This window comes from Nicotiana attenuata, chromosome 12 (genome assembly GCF_001879085.1).
Source record: "Nicotiana attenuata strain UT chromosome 12, NIATTr2, whole genome shotgun sequence".
NCBI lineage: Eukaryota > Viridiplantae > Streptophyta > Magnoliopsida > Solanales > Solanaceae > Nicotiana > Nicotiana attenuata.
Genome location: NC_032000.1, coordinates 49,826,771 through 49,844,748, shown reverse-complemented (window position 1 = coordinate 49,844,748; position 17,978 = coordinate 49,826,771). Strand labels below are relative to the sequence as shown.

At 34.7% G+C, this 17,978-nt stretch overlaps 3 protein-coding genes across 4 annotated transcripts in view; 1 reads left to right on the top strand and 2 right to left on the bottom strand.

Moving 5' to 3' along the window:
- LOC109235708 (pentatricopeptide repeat-containing protein At3g06430, chloroplastic) overlaps positions 1–472 on the bottom strand; it is a 3,930-nt gene extending 3,458 nt beyond the window's left edge. Inside the window, exon 1 of the mRNA XM_019401916.1 lies at positions 82–472. Within this exon, the coding sequence (XP_019257461.1) occupies positions 82–432 (351 nt within the window). The 5' untranslated portion in view covers positions 433–472. The remainder of the gene's footprint in view (positions 1–81) is intronic.
- On the top strand, positions 3,963–8,763 carry LOC109235707 (pto-interacting protein 1). Its single transcript, XM_019401915.1, has 8 exons — positions 3,963–4,084; positions 4,294–4,394; positions 5,498–5,748; positions 5,839–5,965; positions 7,333–7,606; positions 7,774–7,906; positions 8,009–8,095; positions 8,274–8,763. The coding sequence occupies exons 2-8, from the start codon at positions 4,313–4,315 to the stop codon at positions 8,382–8,384; spliced, it is 1,065 nt and encodes a 354-aa protein (XP_019257460.1). The 5' UTR covers positions 3,963–4,084; positions 4,294–4,312; the 3' UTR covers positions 8,385–8,763.
- Positions 9,507–14,861, bottom strand: LOC109235706 (probable receptor-like protein kinase At5g18500). 2 transcript variants are annotated; one of them, XM_019401914.1, is made up of 8 exons: positions 14,812–14,861; positions 12,300–12,951; positions 12,058–12,162; positions 11,766–11,888; positions 11,516–11,686; positions 11,304–11,433; positions 10,000–10,212; positions 9,507–9,894 (listed from the first exon to the last, which is right to left on the bottom strand). In XM_019401914.1, exons 2-8 carry the CDS (start codon positions 12,938–12,940, stop codon positions 9,775–9,777), a joined length of 1,503 nt encoding a protein of 500 aa, XP_019257459.1. In that variant the 5' UTR covers positions 12,941–12,951; positions 14,812–14,861; the 3' UTR covers positions 9,507–9,774. The 2 variants fall into 2 exon arrangements, with proteins under 2 accessions (XP_019257459.1, XP_019257458.1); XM_019401913.1 differs by lacking the exon at positions 14,812–14,861 and adding an exon at positions 14,339–14,794.

Genomic DNA, 17,978 nt, shown 5'->3' with positions numbered 1-17,978 from the left:
TGGGGGGGGGGACACAAAATTTAACAAGGATATAGAAAAAAGTAAAATCATGAAATGAAAGGGATAGTAGCAAGAACTAACCTGAAGAGCTTGAAGCCATTGTTTTTTATCAATATGATCAGAAAGAGCTTCAGTAACAGTATTAACCCAAGCTGTTGCATTATTTTTTCTGTCCAATTTTTTCTTAATATTCTTAATAGGTGTTCTTTTTTTGTTATGGGACCCAGTTTGTTCAGTAAAACCTGGATATTCACCTTGTTTCCAGTGCTTTTTCTTTGGAAATGCCACTGAAGAAGAAGTCGCGCCGGCGGCGGTGATAGTGAGTGGCTGCCGGAAGTGGAGGAGACGGCGAAGGTTACCGCCGGCGGGAGGACGTAGAGGAGAGGAAAAGAGAGAAGATGAGGAAGATAAAGAAAAGGAATTGGTCGTCATTTTTTGTCTATTGTCATTTGTGCCTGGGCCTAAACTGCCCTTTTAATATGAAGTGACAAGTAAATAATAGTCCCTCCGTCTTAATTTATGTGACATAATTTAAATTAACACAAAATTTAAAATAAGTAAAATATTTTAAATTCATGATCTTTTCTTTTGGTTTCCCATTCGGTGTCCGGTATTCACATTGGGGCCCGACTAAATTCAGATTCGTACCTGGTTAAGGATGAAGGAGTACTTACAACTCCACCACAACCCTTGTTGGTAAATTTATGATCTTAAATATAACATAATATTTGTTTGGGCATAGTAGCTTTTTGTTAATGGTAAAGAAGTCAAATATAAAAATAAGTCAATCTTTTTAGAGCGGATTAATAAGTAAATAGTTTCACGTTAATTAAAACAAAAAAAAGTATAGTATATTGAGAATTTTTTTCGGGACCAAGGGCCTTATTATTATTTTTTTTTTTTTGGGGTGATTTGGTGTTCATTCATATTAATATAGAATTGCATTTGTAAATAAAACAAGAAAATTCTTGTAAAGTCATCTTTTACTATTCAAATTGTAAGTGAACATAAAATATCATTTCCTCCCTAATTCACCTATTTGTCTAAACTCTAAGTAATTCAACACTAAATTTAAACAATTTTAGCTAGCTTAAAATTCATAACTAATACACCTAGCACTTGAACTCTTAACCAACCTTCAGTTAAGATATTCTAACAAGTGACATTCCAAACACTAGATTGTTTGTCTTCACCAGTTGATGTAGGTCGTCAATTGATGAACTGCCGTTGATATTTTGTGTCTCCTTTATTTTTCGACAGAACCCGTCTTAGATCCGCCTTTGCTTCTGATAGGCCATTTTCTGCATACGATTAGTTAACATAATACCCTTTCATGACTCCTCCTCGTTTAAGCGACTCATAATTCGGATTATACTCATGAAGTACCCATTCTTTATCCTTGGAACTGTATAGATATGTAAAATTCTCATCAAACATCCATTGACAAGGTTCTTGATCTGTAACACATTGATAATCTGATCGAAATGCAACAAAAGTTCCCATATTTGTGGAGCAATTGAACATTGTAGCAGTAGGAAAAACTCTTCTAATATTTACTTTGAAACTGAATTCTTGATTTGACTTCAAATGATTTAATGGGAAACTGTCGTCAAAGGAAAAACATCGAATGGTAAGGTAATTTGTGTGGTTATTTTTTACCACCACTAATTTTTCGTTTGGAAGTCTACTTGTGGCTTCAATATTTGAGAAAATATTGAACATCAAGAACAATGCCATGCATATTGTAAAGGCGACGGTCGTCATGATGTAAACGTCCGGTGCAGATAAGTTTTTATCCTTTTTTCTTTTGAATTTTCCTCCTGAAATATAATAATATAAAAAAGAAAAAGAAAAGCATATTAAATTTATTAATATTTTTTTATTATTTGTAATATAAGAAAGTCAAGAAAAAAATCTGAAAATTTTTATGTCAAAAGGAGGATATGAACTATAATTGCAGAAATTCATTGAAGAATGATGCAAAAATGTCATTTCATATATGATTCAAAAGGGATTTAATTGAATTTACCTAATTGAAAAAATTATACTATGCAAAAGTTTCTAGAATATTGGTAAAATTTATTCAAACATTGTTGCAGGTTACAGAGTTTGAAGTCCAGGTTTAATAATTGTTTCATTTGTCGAAATTCTTTTATTAGAATTTCTAATTTTGTCAGTGACAATCAGTCCCTCGTAGAAATGTAAGGGAGATTTATCAAGATTTAATCAAATTTCATTTGAAGGCTAATTCATTGCATGTATAAAGAGAAAATATTTACCTTTATTTCTTTGCTGTAATGGAAGGAAAATTCTATTTCTGATTTAATTCCTTCAAAGCTGAATTTTCTTTAGGGTTTCTTAAGTGAGAAACTTAATTTCTTGTTTTTTTTGGATGATTAAACATTTCGATTATTGATTTCTATTTATAGATTTGACAATAGGGACAAGGATTCTTTTGTGCAGATTCGAATCTTTCTTGTACTATTTTTATGTTTTTACTATTTTAATCCTTTGAGAGAGTTTAAATTTTCCAATTTAGATTTTACATAATTACAACTTTCTATATTTGCGCATAAGGAATAATTATGTAACTTGCGAGTTTCTAAAAGAGGCGTTTATTGTTGGAAATTTTGTAGAAAGACCCCCCTTTGTAGAGTCCGGAACTGAAATAACGCAAAAAATTATTTTTGTCACGAAAAATCAAGAGTTTAAAATTAGAATATATATTTTTTTTCGAGGCAAAAACTGAAATAATACAATTACTCCTAAGTTTTCCACAAACAAACGCCTATGTATTATTTTGGAGCAAAATATTGTTACTAGAAAGAGTTTCTATTAGAATTAGAATCCTTATTAGAATTATTACCAACAATTAACCTTTTAAAAAACTCTTGCGGATCGAGTCTGGAGCTGAAATAACGCAACGGGTATTATCATTTTTAGCCCGCGCCAGAAACTATTTATATTTGGTAGTCGAAAAAGTGTATAAAATTTGTATAATTTTTGTATATAATATACAGAATGTATATACATACAAAAAATATACACTGTCATTTTTTCAAAATTATTCTTGTGACAAAATACACATAACACATGTATTTCGTACACTATAATTAACGTGTAAAGACCAAATTTCAATAAATTTATTTATATCCTTGATGTGAGAAAATTATATTATATTTGTCCTTATCATTAACGGAGCTTCAATTTAAAATGAGTGAACTCAGTATGTTCAAATTACACGAAAAAATATCCTTATTTTATCCGTCAATCTTTTTTTTTTGGTTTCCCACCCGGTGTCCGGTACCCGCATTGGAGCCCGACTATATTCGGATTCGCGCCGCGTAGGGCCCCATTCGGGAGGAAGCGCTCCCTACCAAAGATTTTTCCATACCCAGGGCTCGAACTCGAGACCTCTGGTTAAGGGAGGAGCAGTCCCATCCACTGCACCACATCCTTTGATGGTATCCGTCAATCTTTAACTATGGTCTAAAGTTGCTTTCAAGTTCGAGCTCCGTTTGAGGTAAAAAAAAAAAAGAAGATATTTTCCTAACAAGGGTAAAATTAGACAAAAAATGTAACCAAAAATAAAGTTATTTAATTTCTATTAATACATGGTTTGTCAAATAATTATATTAAAAAAGATGGAAAGGCCTAAGCATAAAAGGAGTAACAAAAAAAAAGTGGAAGACAAAAAAAGAATGTGTTAATTCCATTCTATTTACAGCAAAAACAGTGTGTGTGTGTGTGTAAAGTACAAACACTTTTTATCTTATGTGTCAGTGCATGTGTAAATAAAAAAGAAGAGCCTAAGTCAAGGGTGGATGACAGAGACGCACCAACTAGCCAACATTATTATTTTTCCAAACTGTTTATTCTTCTACTATATATAATACTACTAATAATAATAATTAAAAATAAAATAAAAAAAATTAATTCTATAATATTTGTGTATTACTAGTACTTTTCTCTTATAGCGTGTTACATTGGGTTTTGATTACTCTCTTCTTCCTTTATTGCTCTCTCACTTTACACATTTTCACAACATTAATTTCCAAGAACGTTACATCTGTTGCAGAATATTGTAAGAACTTCTAATTTCTGCTCTTTTTTGCTGATTTTCTAAAATTCTGTATGTTTGTAAATCTTGGGTTTCTTTCAATTTTTGTTTATTTTTTGAAAAAAAAAGGGGGCGACCTATTTTAAGAGATTGTTTTTTTTCTTCAATTTTTGTTCAAGATTCTTTGAATTTGTTAAAAATGGAGGCTTTTTAAGTTGGTTGTATTTTTGCAGAATTTTGTTGAAAAGAAGTATGAGCTGCTTTAGCTGTTGTGAGGATGATGAAATGCACAGAGCTGCTGATAATGGGCCATTCATGTCACACAATTCAGCTGGTTAGTTTCCTCCTTGTACTTTGTTTCCATTTCCATTATATTTTTTCTGTGGAAATGAGCTCAAATAGAGCTGAATGAATATAAGATGATTTATATAGCTGACCAAATTAGTTAGGATTGAGGCATAGTAGTAGTTGTAGCAACATACCCTCTAAGCCTTAGCTGACCTTAGCTTAAAAATTGTTGCATAGTAGTAGTAGTTGTTGTAGCAATATCGCCTAAGCTGACTAAATTAGTTTACGATTGAGGCATAGTAGTAATTGTTGTAGCAATATCCCCTCTAAGCCTTTGCTGTCCTTAGCTTAGAGATTGTTGCATAGTAGTTGTAGTTGTTGTAGCGATAATCGCCTTAGCTGACTAAATTAGTTTAGGATTGAGGCCAGTAGTAGTAATTGTCATAGCAATATCCCCTCTAAGCCTTAGATGACCAAATTTGCTTAGGATTGTGGCGTAGTAGTAGTAGTAGTAGTAGTAGTAGTTGTTGTTGTTGTTGTAGCAGTATCCCCTCTAAGCCTTAGCTGACCTTAGCTTAGAGTTGATGCATAGTAATAGTTGCTAATGTAGCAATATCGCGTGAGCTGACTAAATTCGTTTAGTATTGAGGCATAGTAGTAGTAGTTGTTCTAGTAATATCCCTTCTAAGCCTAGGAGTTGTTGGAGGCATTACCTCCTTCACATTAGAGGTTTCAGATAAGGGAAAGGTTGGTGAAGTGGGGTTTGGTTTTGGGACTTCTAGGTTTATAGTGTATACTTATTTTGGGGAGCGAGAAATATCCGTGGGCTAGATGCTAGGGTTATGGTGAATACTTGAGCATTGGGAATTTATTTTATTGTTGAAATGGGAAGAAATTGTTGAAACTCTTTACTTGGGTATCAATAAATTGGAAGCTCAAAGATTTGGTATGTTTGTATTTGATGCTTCGTGATCATGTTCCAATTGAATCGTTGAGAATTGATAAATGATCATGTAAAAAGTTCTAGTCTTTGGTTGATTGCTTGGGGTTTTTAGCTATTATTTTTGGCCCTTTTCTTCATCAATATCCTGCTTCAATTCAATGAATTTTTTTTTCCATAGCATCCTAACCTGAGAAAAATTTTCATAGGCAACAACGGAGGTCAGCGTGCCACAGAAAGTGCACTAAAAGAGACACAGACTGTGAACATCCAGCCCATTGCTGTTCCTTCCATCGCTGTTGATGAGTTGAAGGACATCACCGATAACTTTGGCACGAAATCTTTGATAGGTGAGGGATCATATGGAAGGGTATACCATGGTGTCTTGAAAAGTGGGCGAGCTGCAGCCATTAAAAAGTTAGACTCGAGTAAGCAGCCAGATCGAGAATTTTTAGCTCAGGTTTGCTCCGCATATTATCTTTCCATTTGACTATGTTATATTGCAGATAACCTTTGTAACCTAGCCTGGATATGATGTATGCAATTTTAGGTCTCAATGGTCTCAAGACTAAAAGATGAAAATGTGGTTGAATTACTCGGTTATTGCGTGGATGGAGGTCTTCGTGTACTAGCTTATGAGTATGCCCCAAATGGATCTCTTCATGACATTCTTCATGGTAAGTTAACTGTGCTACAGTTCCTACTGGAACCAAGTCTTAATTTTATCCTTCTCATTAGTACTAAAACCTGTAGATTGATCCATAATTCTTTGTGCATTTGGTTCCTCAATCCGAGATGAGTCAATTCTTTTAGCAAATCCCAAGAACTCGTCTAGAAGGGCAGCCTTGGAGTTATGGTAAAGCTGTCTTCGTGTGATCTATAGGTCACGGGTTTTGAGCCGTGTAATCATGCTTGCGCCAAGATAGACTGCTTACATTACACCCCTTGTGGTGCGACCCTTCCTTGGACCCTACGTGAACGCGGGATGCTTCGTGCCCCGCGCTTCCCTTGCCCAAGAACTCGTCTCTGTAGCTCTTTTTTTTAAATCCTAAGAACTCGTCTGTGTATCTTGTGTTTGGAATTTATTGTTATTCAGTCCAAGTATCCAACTATGTCAAAGTACACTTCCGACTCCACTTTAAGTACTTCACTGCAACATGCAATAAACGCCCCCTTAATAGTGTTCAGCACATGCTTCATCCTAATGTATTCTCTGACATGTATAATGAACGTGTTTTGTAAAGTTCCATAACTAAGAGTAAGTTTGCACGAAGATATCTTCATACAACCTTGCTTATTAAGAATCCATCAATTTTTCTTTCTTCTTTTCCCTTTTTTTGTTGTGTTAGATAGTTATGTGTAAATTGTCCTAGTACCATATGTAGTAGGAGTAGAATATGCCCTAGTCCCATATGTAGTAGGAGTAGAATATGTCCTAGTCCCATATGTAGTAGGACTATAGTACGTATTATATATATGGCTAATAAAATAGATTTTTCTCCCGTGCATTCTCACATGTATATAATTCTCTCTCTAAATTATACTCCATCTCAATGCCCATTTAACATCGTTAGAATAAACACTAAAAATTAAGATATTGGTTAGATTGTGTATTCTATTGAGAGTAATATTACAATAAAAAAAAAGGTATTTGAAGAAGTTGAAAAGTTTGTTTAAGAGAAGTATGGCGCAGAGAGAAAATTTTGGTCATTCATCAACAGCATCTTGTGTGTCTGTTGAACATTCACTGAAGTGTATGCGCGCGGATTGTATTTAGGGTTTGGTTCATTTCATCTGTATTTCGACTATTTTCTGGTATTATTAGATGTGGATATCTATTTCTGTCTGTATACATGTTAAACAAAAGGAATTTGTGTCAGTCGGCATACGAACTTCCATTTATGTTTTCTTCTGTATGTATGGCCAAGTCGACAGAAGAGAATTGGAACTTTCTGTGTGGCCAATCATGCTTTTTTACAACGTTTTTTTAACATATTTTGTTATTTTGCTGGAAAATGTATAATTTCTCAGTTTGTTGTTCCAGGAAGAAAAGGTGTGAAAGGTGCACAGCCAGGTCCGGTATTGTCATGGGCTCAACGAGTTAAAATTGCAGTTGGGGCTGCAAGAGGACTGGAGTACTTGCATGAAAAAGCGCAGCCTCATATCATTCATCGTGATATTAAATCTAGCAACATTTTACTCTTTGATGATGACGTTGCTAAGATTGCGGATTTTGATTTATCAAATCAAGCCCCTGATATGGCAGCTCGTCTTCATTCCACACGTGTTCTAGGAACCTTTGGTTATCATGCACCGGAGTGAGTCCATTTCTGATTGCATAATACAAATGATCAACAGGCTTGGTTAATTTATTATTAGTTGATCTTCCCCGTGACTAATCTAATATTGAACTGAAAGTATCATTCATTTTTATGCTGATGGAATTTCCAAACGCCCCACCTCCACCCTCATCCCTGTGTTGCAGATATGCAATGACTGGTCAGTTGAGTTCAAAGAGTGATGTTTACAGCTTTGGTGTTGTGCTACTGGAACTACTTACTGGCCGTAAACCTGTTGATCATACATTGCCACGTGGACAACAGAGTCTTGTAACTTGGGTATAGCCTTCTAGATTCTCGCATGCTTTATATCTGATATACAAGTTTCAATGGAGTAGTTCTATTTTATTTTTAGTTGATTTTAAACACCACCTTAAACAGGCGACACCAAGACTTAGTGAAGATAAAGTCAAGCAGTGTGTTGATGCTAGGCTAAATACAGAATACCCTCCCAAGGCAGTTGCAAAGGTATGTGCATTCAAACAGAAAGTCTTGCCTAATGAAATTATATTCCTGTCTCTTCGACCCAAATATGTTAATTAATAACCGAAAGGAGCATTTGAATAAATGAAAATTTCATTATATTCTGTCATTTCTGTTTGATTTTCGTTGGCTCCATTTTCTTAAATCTGCATTGCTGAAACAGATGGCTGCAGTTGCTGCCTTGTGTGTGCAATATGAAGCTGATTTCCGCCCAAATATGAGCATTGTAGTAAAGGCTCTTCAGCCTCTGTTGCCTCGACCTGTACCAAGTTAAACATCAAGCTTGTGAATTTTCTCCGTTCCCCAGCCTTTACGTCATGAAATGACAAAGATTGAGATTGACGTTCGTATGAGTCTGCTGACTGTATGCCAAAGAACTATTGTATATTTGCAGTGATGAAAATGGCTTTGCATATTGATTTTCATGGATTCTGTTGAGGTGTATCAAACCACAGTTATAGGAGACGATCATTGGAAAAGGAAAGCTATAAACTGCAGATTGTAGAAGTTAGAGTAGTTTGGCTTTAGCTTTCCATATGTTTTAGCACTGATTTCTTATGTATTACAGTTTGTCCTTATGGTGACTTCTTATCATTTCAATTTCTTGAGAAGATAATTACTGTCTATTTGTGTTGAGAGGATACTTATCATGCAACTTGCAATAGTGTTTGATATGAAGAGCCAACCCCCCCCCCCCCCCCCCCACCAACACACACACAGACAACCCCCAAAGTTGCAGGAACATCTTGAGTTGATGCATTTGAAATGAATCATAGTTTACCTTGTCAACATTAATCATACAAGAGGTAGTGCTTCCTAGTGGTAAATTGAGATGTGATAAAAACTATGTGAGACGAGGGTTTAAATCCCATCAGAGACAAGTGATTTCTTCCCACCTATATAAGCTTTGGATTGCAAATTATGCGGCAATTATGTTGGTGGAAGGTAATAGGTACTTGGTGATAGTTGAGGTGCGTGCAATTTGACTGGATGCCACCATTATAAAAGGACAGTCCGGTGCACAACACATCCGGCGTTCACGTAGGGTCCGAGGAAGGGCCGCACTCCAAGGGGTGTGATATAAACAGCCTACCCTAATGCAAGCATTAGTGGTTGCTTCACTGCTCGAACCCGTGACCTATAAGTCACACGGAGACAACTTTACCATTGCTCCAAGGCTCCCTTCACGAGGTCAACCTTCAAAATATCCAAGCCGATAAAAGAAAGAAAAAAGAAAATTAGTGTATCCACTCTCAGGTTATTGGTGTATATTGGGGTTGGGGAGTTGCAGCTGTCTTTCTTCCACACAAAATTTTTTTACAACTTACAAACAAGTTTGACCCAACACTTCAATTGTATAGCAGAAACCATTGAACCTTTGCCATTGGCAAGAATAAAAGGTAACAAAAATTATGGATAGGACAAAAGAATGTCAACTAGCTATACATAACCATGTATGTAAAGAAGGCAGAGTCAAAAAATGAGGAACTTATATATACTGACTGATTTTCATGCACATAAAAATGATTCTTTCAAACATCTACAAGTATGATAAGATATACCAAATTGAAAAAATTATGGATCCTTTATGTGCCACTCCTCTCATTTCAGAGACAGTAACTTTAAGTCATCAATCTGGCGATTGCCCCTGTGTGTTTATATGTTTATTTATCGCTTCTACTCTTCATCGTCAAAATTGGTTTTTCACTGCTATCTGTGTTAGACTTTCGATTATGAGATTCTGTTTCTTCAACACCTGCCTGATTCCTTCTCCGTCTTCGACCCTAAAAATACCAACAAATTTAGAAGCATTGAAAAGCTTAATGATCTGGCAGATTAACAAAACTTTCCGACCAAATAACTCAGAACATCTCCAGTTAGTATGTAACCTCTCGTGGTATTGGATATTCCTCAGATTCAAGCATTCGAACAACTTGACTCATTGTAGGCCTTTTATCAGAATCTGGATCGAGACATCTTAAAGTTGTTAACAGAGCTCGTTTAAGGGCAGTTGTGGAAGGCCTTGTCTCGATTGTTGGATCAACCACTTCTTCTGAGCGTTTGCTGCCAACCATCATCTTGAGCCAGTCGACAAGATTCACCTGTACACGTAACAAACAGCATACCAGCAAAACAATCACAATATTGAAAATCAAGATGTATTCGAATGAGAGAACTTTTTTTGGACCATTTCTCGATTTATGTGTGTCATCCTTGCGCATGTGACATGCTTTTCTCTGTATCCTTCCAATTTTATCGCGTGTCGATGGAGAAGTTATCATTAAAAAATGGAAACTTTCTCCAGCCAAAAGGAAAGAGAAAAGTAGATCTTGAATCACATAAATCACTGAATCCTTTTGACTGTTTCTCTGTTTTTTCTTTTATCCAACTCCTGAGATTTAATGAACCAACACATTATGCCTTCAATTCCTAGGTCACCATTAGACTTTCATCTTACAGTTAAATTATCTAGCTCAACCTAGCTTAAATGCTTAAGCGGTCTGAAAGAATAGTTATTTCCTAGTTAGGTCTTTATTGTATATCCAAACTAGCTAGCAAAATACTTACTAGAAGGGCCAAAGACGTGGAATCGCTCAACTAGCTCTAAAGTTTGTATTACCTTTTTTGGATAAGTTAAAATTCATATTACCAACTGTGGTTTCAAATGACCTATAATATGTAGTTCCATTTATGAAATTAAAGCTTTTGATAGAGGTGAGATATTTAATTCAAGTAGGTTTCAATATAGAGAATAAAGTTCTGAAAAGATCATAAGAAGCAGAATTAAGAGAGCATAACCTACTGTAAAATGTGCAAGATCGATCGATAAGTTCATTCGATGCGCAATCCCGGCAGTCAACGTGTTTCTGAATAATCTCATTTTTCAATTTTCAGTTATTCTACCATTTCATTTTAACAAGTTCAATATTAGCCATATTAGTCAACCATTCTCTTTGTGATGCAACAACTAGATACTATTAGTAACAAGTGGTTTTGCTGGTTGGTTAAGTGGGATACTATATTTCCAAGATTGAACCTAAAATTCCAATAAACCTCATAATCGTCAGATAATGGGCTTTGAATTATGTGCCTAGTGAAAGAGAAAATTCGGAGAGGATTCTATAATTGTGGCTCAAAGCAATAAGCTCGCTGTAGACACTTCTTTACTAATAATAACATTGGGTGAGCATACCTCGGGAGCAGGGCGACCATAATCCACTGGATCTCTTCCGGTGATGGCTTCTAGAAGCACTACGCCATAGCTATACACATCACTCTTCTCATTCAGGAGACCGCTATTTGCATACTCAGGAGCTACATATCTGTTGTGAGAAAAAGATCCAAACACAAGGTGTGAGAAAAGAGAATTAAGCGTATCCAAAATAGCTCTATAAAAGTACTTACCCAAAAGTGCCCATGACTCTGGTTGTAATGTGACTCTTCCCCGCGCCCAGCAACTTGGCCAGGCCAAAATCAGAAATTTTTGCGTTGAAGTCATCATCTATCAATATGTTGCTTGACTTTATGTCGCGATGCACCACCTTGGGCTCAATTGCCTCGTGTAAATATGCAAGACTACAAGTATGAAAAGCATTAATAACAGGAAAAAAAATGTGAGACAAGTAAATGCAAAGTTAAATAGGAGAAAACTCACGCTTTAGCGGTGCCAAGGAGAATCTTCATCCGGGCTTCCCATGTAAGGTACCCATGCTGTCGCATAGCTCCATGTAGCCATTGCTCTAAATTCCCATTGTTTACGTACTCATAAACCAATAACCTAAAATACAACAAGGATCACGATACAAAGTGACATCTGAAGTAAGTTCACATTTCTGAAGTTGCAGAAAGCAGTCTCGTTATTTGTGGTCCAACTAACAATGCTGAGATTTATCTCCACTATTAATACAAAAAAATGTATTAATACAGTAGCCCAAGAAAATGTGTACCTGTGGGTTCCTTCAATACAGTAGCCCAAAAGTCTAACCAAATTTTTATGTCGGACATGACCAATGGCCTCAACTTCCACGTGAAATTCTTTCTCTGCTTGTCCTCTATAGATAGAATGTTCCAATATGTCAAATAACATATATATATATATATATATATATATATATATATATATATATATATATACTGCAAGTGAGAAAACTAACTTTTGAAGGAACACTATAAGCCTATCCAAACTTACAAATTATTCAGTAGTTTTTTAACAGCAACTTCAGTTCCGTTGATCAGCTGTCCCCGATAAACAATGCCATAACCACCCTCTCCAATGATATTTTCCTTAGAAAACTTGTTAGTTGCAGTTTCAAGGTCGCGCAGAGTAAACCAGTGGCCCCAGCCGAGGTGAGAGAATTCAGGTAGACCAGATAGAGGAGACGGGACACTCGTAGGATGTGAAGGATGATATACTGTTCCAGCAGCTCCATTTTCCCCTGACTCAAATATTCCGTCTTTGTCTAAATAAGTAAATGAGTCTGATTGACTGGTAATGTCAAAATCTTTCATCTTGTCAATATTTGAATGTGCCAAAAGCTTATCCGAATCTTTCTCATTGTATGTGTCCTGATATGCAAGGGGATTCCTGTAAACGCCGCCGTAGTTGCTTGCTGAATTTTGATCAACTCTTATTTCTTTAGACACATCAGGAATTTGGCTTATGGGTAGTGTATCATGAAACTTTCTGGATTTTTTACGAGAAAAGCAAAACGGCAGCAGCAAAAGAATGATTACAATAAAAAGTCCTACAAAGATGGCTAATAAAACCCACACCTTTAGATGGAATATATGGGTTTTCTTAGACAGTTGGAAATTAAGATCAGATGCCATTCTTGGTGAACCTGCAAAATAGAAAATATGAAAATCAAAAAAACAAAAGAAAAAAAAAACATACAGACAAGCAGCTCCAAAATGAACTAGGAATCATCTATCTTATTCTTATGTATCCATGATCAATCAACAATGCCTTAATACCAAAAAAAATGTTGGGGTTGGCCATATGAATCCTCTATATCAAGTTTGCTCTATTTGGCCTATTTTATTCAAATACTAATAAAATAATTAGTCTTCTAAGGTAAATTGGCAATTTTCTGAAATCGGAGGTTCTCTAAATATCACGCTTATTCATACACTAACAACCAGACTAATAGCGAAACCTATTTAAGTGTAACAACAATAATCAGTCTTTGATCACAACTAGTTGGCACTGCCTATCATGTAACTTATATATATTAAAGAATTTGTTCATTTAAAAATGGAAACTTTTACTATCTTAATGTATTCATAGATGCAAAATGGTTATTTCAACGGAAAGAAACACCTCTAATTATCTGATAACTAGCAACTCGTATGATGTAGGCGAGAACAACAACAACAACAACAATAACAAGAAGCCCAATAATTTCCCACGAGTGGGGAACTAGCAACTCATATGGTGTAGACGAGAGGAGGCAAAAAACAGATCAACCATTCAACTATGTCTCAATCCCATATAAGTTGAAATTCGCTATACGAATCCTTCGTATACATTCCAGTATTAGAGGATTATCATAGTTAGACACTTAGACTATTTTTTAGACAAAAGGTTTGGAACTGACATTTTGCAAGCTCAGATAGGCAGAGTTATGAGGGAAAAAGAGATGATATTAATTCCATAAATGAAACAGAAAGGATTGTTATTATAACTGAAAAGGGAATAGACTAAATACAATCAAATTATGCACTTCTTTAAATATACAAGAAATATCAAAGCTTCAAACTTTCAATGTTAAAACAAGTTCACACGGCAGCCCGGTGCACTAAGCTTCCGCTATGCGGGGGTCCGGGGAAGGGCCGGACCACGAGGGTCTATTGTACGCACCCTTACTCTGCATTTCTGCAAGAGGCTGTTTCCACGGCTCGAACCCGTGACCTCCTGGTTGTTCACAGAACAACAAAAAATTGCACAAAGATTCATTCTTTACCTGTTTAATTCCATATATGAAACAGAAAGGATTGTTACAACTGAAAATGGAATAGATCAAATACAATCAAATTATGCAGTTCTTTAAATATAAAAGAAACAAAACATCAAAGCTTCTAACTTTCAATAAGCAAGTACACAAGCTCATAGAAACACAAATAATGTATAAAGATTCAATCTTTACTCACAGAAACACAAAAAGATACACAAAGATTCAATCTTTACTCACAGAAACACAAAAAAAATCACAAAGATTAAGTCTTTACCTATTTGCAATGAGATCCCAGAAGCAGAAATAAGCCACCCAAGAACACTATAACACAACTTCTTCCCAAACAATGAAGCAAAATCTAAACCCCAGATCTCTTATACTTCTAAAATGCCCAAACCCCATTTGGAAATAAAGCCATTCAAATCAAATCATAGCCCAAAACAATATAAAAATCCCATTTTTTTAAAAATGAGATATAAAAATATACCAAGAAAAAAAGAGGGTCGTTTAGAAAATGGAAAATAGACCTTCCTTAATTGAAGCAAATACCAAAAAGGAAACCTTCCTTTGAAGTTAAAGGGAAAGAGAAATATCAGTTGTTATCAGTGTTTGGTAGTACCTTATAATACAGTAAAAGAGAAGCATGAAAAAAAGACAAAAATTGGAGGTATAATGATTTTGAAATTGAGTCTACTAATGAATGAGATTGATTATCAAGAATCTGAAAATTAATACTACAAATAGTACCATAGTTGCAGTGCTCTCTGCAAATGTAGCTTCCTCCTGTCTGTTGGGGATATTTCTTTTTAATTAATTAATATCTTGTGTGGGGTTTTTATTTTTTAATGAATAATTGGTTAGTGAGGTCAAACATAAAATAATGGTTATAAATAAGAAAAAAGAAGAGGGTTAGTGGGTAGTAATTATAATTAGAGGTTATGAATAGTGGGAGGGGACAGGCAATGATGCAATTTGTATGAAAATACATTATTATTAATACTTAATAGTAGACTGTCGACTTGCATTATTATTAGAAATATAAGTTATAACAATGTAAAAATTGTTTATACTTTTTTTTTTTGAGTTGTTCGGGTAAATTAGTCGCTCAAATTTTTTGGTCTTTATTCAGATCCGATGAGTAAAATAAATCTCGTTAAGAATGATATGAACAATATAGTTTAGCCTGCCCTGGTTTCGCGCATGGGAGACCTGAGATCGATTTTCCTCACCAGCAACCTCCTCAGTCAGAACTCGTCGCACTGGGCTTGCCTAGTGTGGTTTACATCTCCTGTGTGATTTACGAGCTATTGCACAGTAAACAGGTTACCCAGTGCGCACTCTATTGCCAATTAGTACTTCGTTAAAGAATTTGCCTATAACTATTTTATAAATACACTCATTCACTATTTTTTATCAAAACTAATTTTCATGCTATGTTATAATATACTCCCTCCGTTCACTTTTACTTGACACGTTTTGACTTTTCACGCCCCTTAAGAAATAATAAATGAAGTGCATAATTTACCATGATAATCATATTAATTGATGCATATTTTATTGGATTTGAGAAAATAATTTGAAATGAGTAATAAATAATGTGTGTATATCAATAAAAAAAATTGTCTTCTGTTGATATGCAAGTAAAAATAAAAATCTATTTTTAGTATACATGCCAAGTAAAAGTGAACGGAGGAAGTATATTCTTTATAATAACACTTTGTTATAACAACTAAAAAAGTCCGGAATATGTAAGGTTGTTAGAGAAAAATTTGACTTGTATGTAATTGTGCAAATATCTTTACAACATTAATGTATAAAATTTAAACTCAATAATTTAATATAATAATAGCATTATAGATTGTATAGACAATGGACAGATCTAGGCCTCTTAACTCTCAGTCTCTCATTTCTTGAAATTCATGAAAAATGGATGGCGGCATCATGGGAATGATTTATTACATTTTATTGAAGATTGGGAATTTTCAGATTTGCATTTATTAATGGAAGATTGGATGACCGCAAAGGTTGACTGAGTTGGTTGGGTAAGTGATTTTTCACATGAAAGATTTGTGATCGATTTTCCTCAATAGCAATCCCGTAAAAATAGCTTGGGCTAACCATTCTTTAGAATGGTACTTCCTCCGGTACACAATAGGTAACCAATTTGCTTTGGACACATCCATTAAAGAAATACTAAATTCTAGACAATAGTTAGTATGACTAAACTAGTCTTAATTAAATGTTGAATCATAGTTAAGATGATGAGTAAAAGACTTTTTAGGGATACGTACATGAGGGTAATTTTTGGAAAAAATAAATTGAATTGTTTCTTGGTTATATAAATGGACACTTATTTTGGACCAAAATAAAAAATAAAATTGGTCACTTATTGTTGACCGGAGGGAGTATAAAAAATAGCCAGCATTTGCGAAGTCATTGAAAAATAGAAAATAATTTGCTGAAACACGGAAAATTCTAGCATAATAAACGGGATTATTGAACTCTTGTGTATAGACTCCATCATATTATGTTGGAACTCCAGCACACAGAAAGTTCCAGCATAATATACAGGATTATAGAGCTCCTGTATATAAACTTCCAGCATATTATGACGGAACTCTAACAGACTAACACATTATAAAATTCAAGCATATTATGCCGGAAGCTCATATGTAAAAAATTCGAACTCCAGTATATTATGCTAGAATATATTCGAATTTTTAAATGTGTTTTTGTTTAGATTTTATCTTTACATGAAAAGTGCCTAAATTTTGATTACGTTTGAAACTATGGCTATTTTTTAATTACCAGTTGTAAATATAGCTATTTCTGATTTTTACGCGCAATCTCCTCAGTCAGTGCTCGTCGCACCAAACTTGTGTAGGGCGATTTACATTTTATATGCGATTCGCAAGTTATTACACAGTGAACAGGTTACCCAGTGCGTACCCAAAGAATAGCGGCGACGATTTTCCGAGAAAATTTTTCTAAAAAAAAAAAAAAGAAAGAGAGAAAGTTGAATTTAAAAGATGGAGTTAGCAAGTCAAAAAGAAAACAAGACTTGGACGGTTCATGAAAATTATATGTTGACTAAACTAAGCTTGCCGGTGGCAGTGGCAATCTACTGCATGAAGTTCTTTTTTATTCCCTCCAATTCTTTTTTTAAAGTGTTGCACGTTCATTATTAAAATAATTTTAAAAATTTAAATTCTAAGTGATATTAATTAAATATTTTCTTTAAATCAGTCATTAATGATGTAGAAATAACTAGCACAAGAAAATCTCAATGTGACAAATGAGTTATGAGTATTGTGGTAGTTGTTATAGTACACCTTGATCACAGTAACTTAGGACCTGAATATATGCCTTTGGTAGATAATGATCGTTAGCGGCGAAGCCATAAATTTTTCTAAATGTGTTCAAACTTAAAAAAAGTGAAAAAAAGTATCCCGATAAAGGATTTTCAATATATGTTATATACCTCTAAAATCTAATACTTTATCTGTATACACAATATAGTTTTCCGACAAAGGATAGTCAATACCTTGATCACAATAATTAATTAGGACCTGAATATATGCCTTTGGTAGATAACGGTTGTCAGTGGTAGCCAAAAATTTCCCTAAAGGTGTTCTAACTTGAAAGAAGTGAAAAAAAGTTCTCCGATAAAGGATGTTCAATATATGTTATATACCTCTAAAATTACTAATATTTTACCAATATACATAATGTAATTTTTTGACGAAGGGTGGTTACTCTTGATAGGCTGTAGCTTTGCCCCTGATGGTTGTCGGAAAAATGACATTGTATAGCCGCTCTCAAAATAATCCGACTATATATATATATATATATATAGTTTCTGGCGCGGGTTAAAAGTAATAATACCCGGTGAGGTTAGGAGGGGGGGGGGGTAG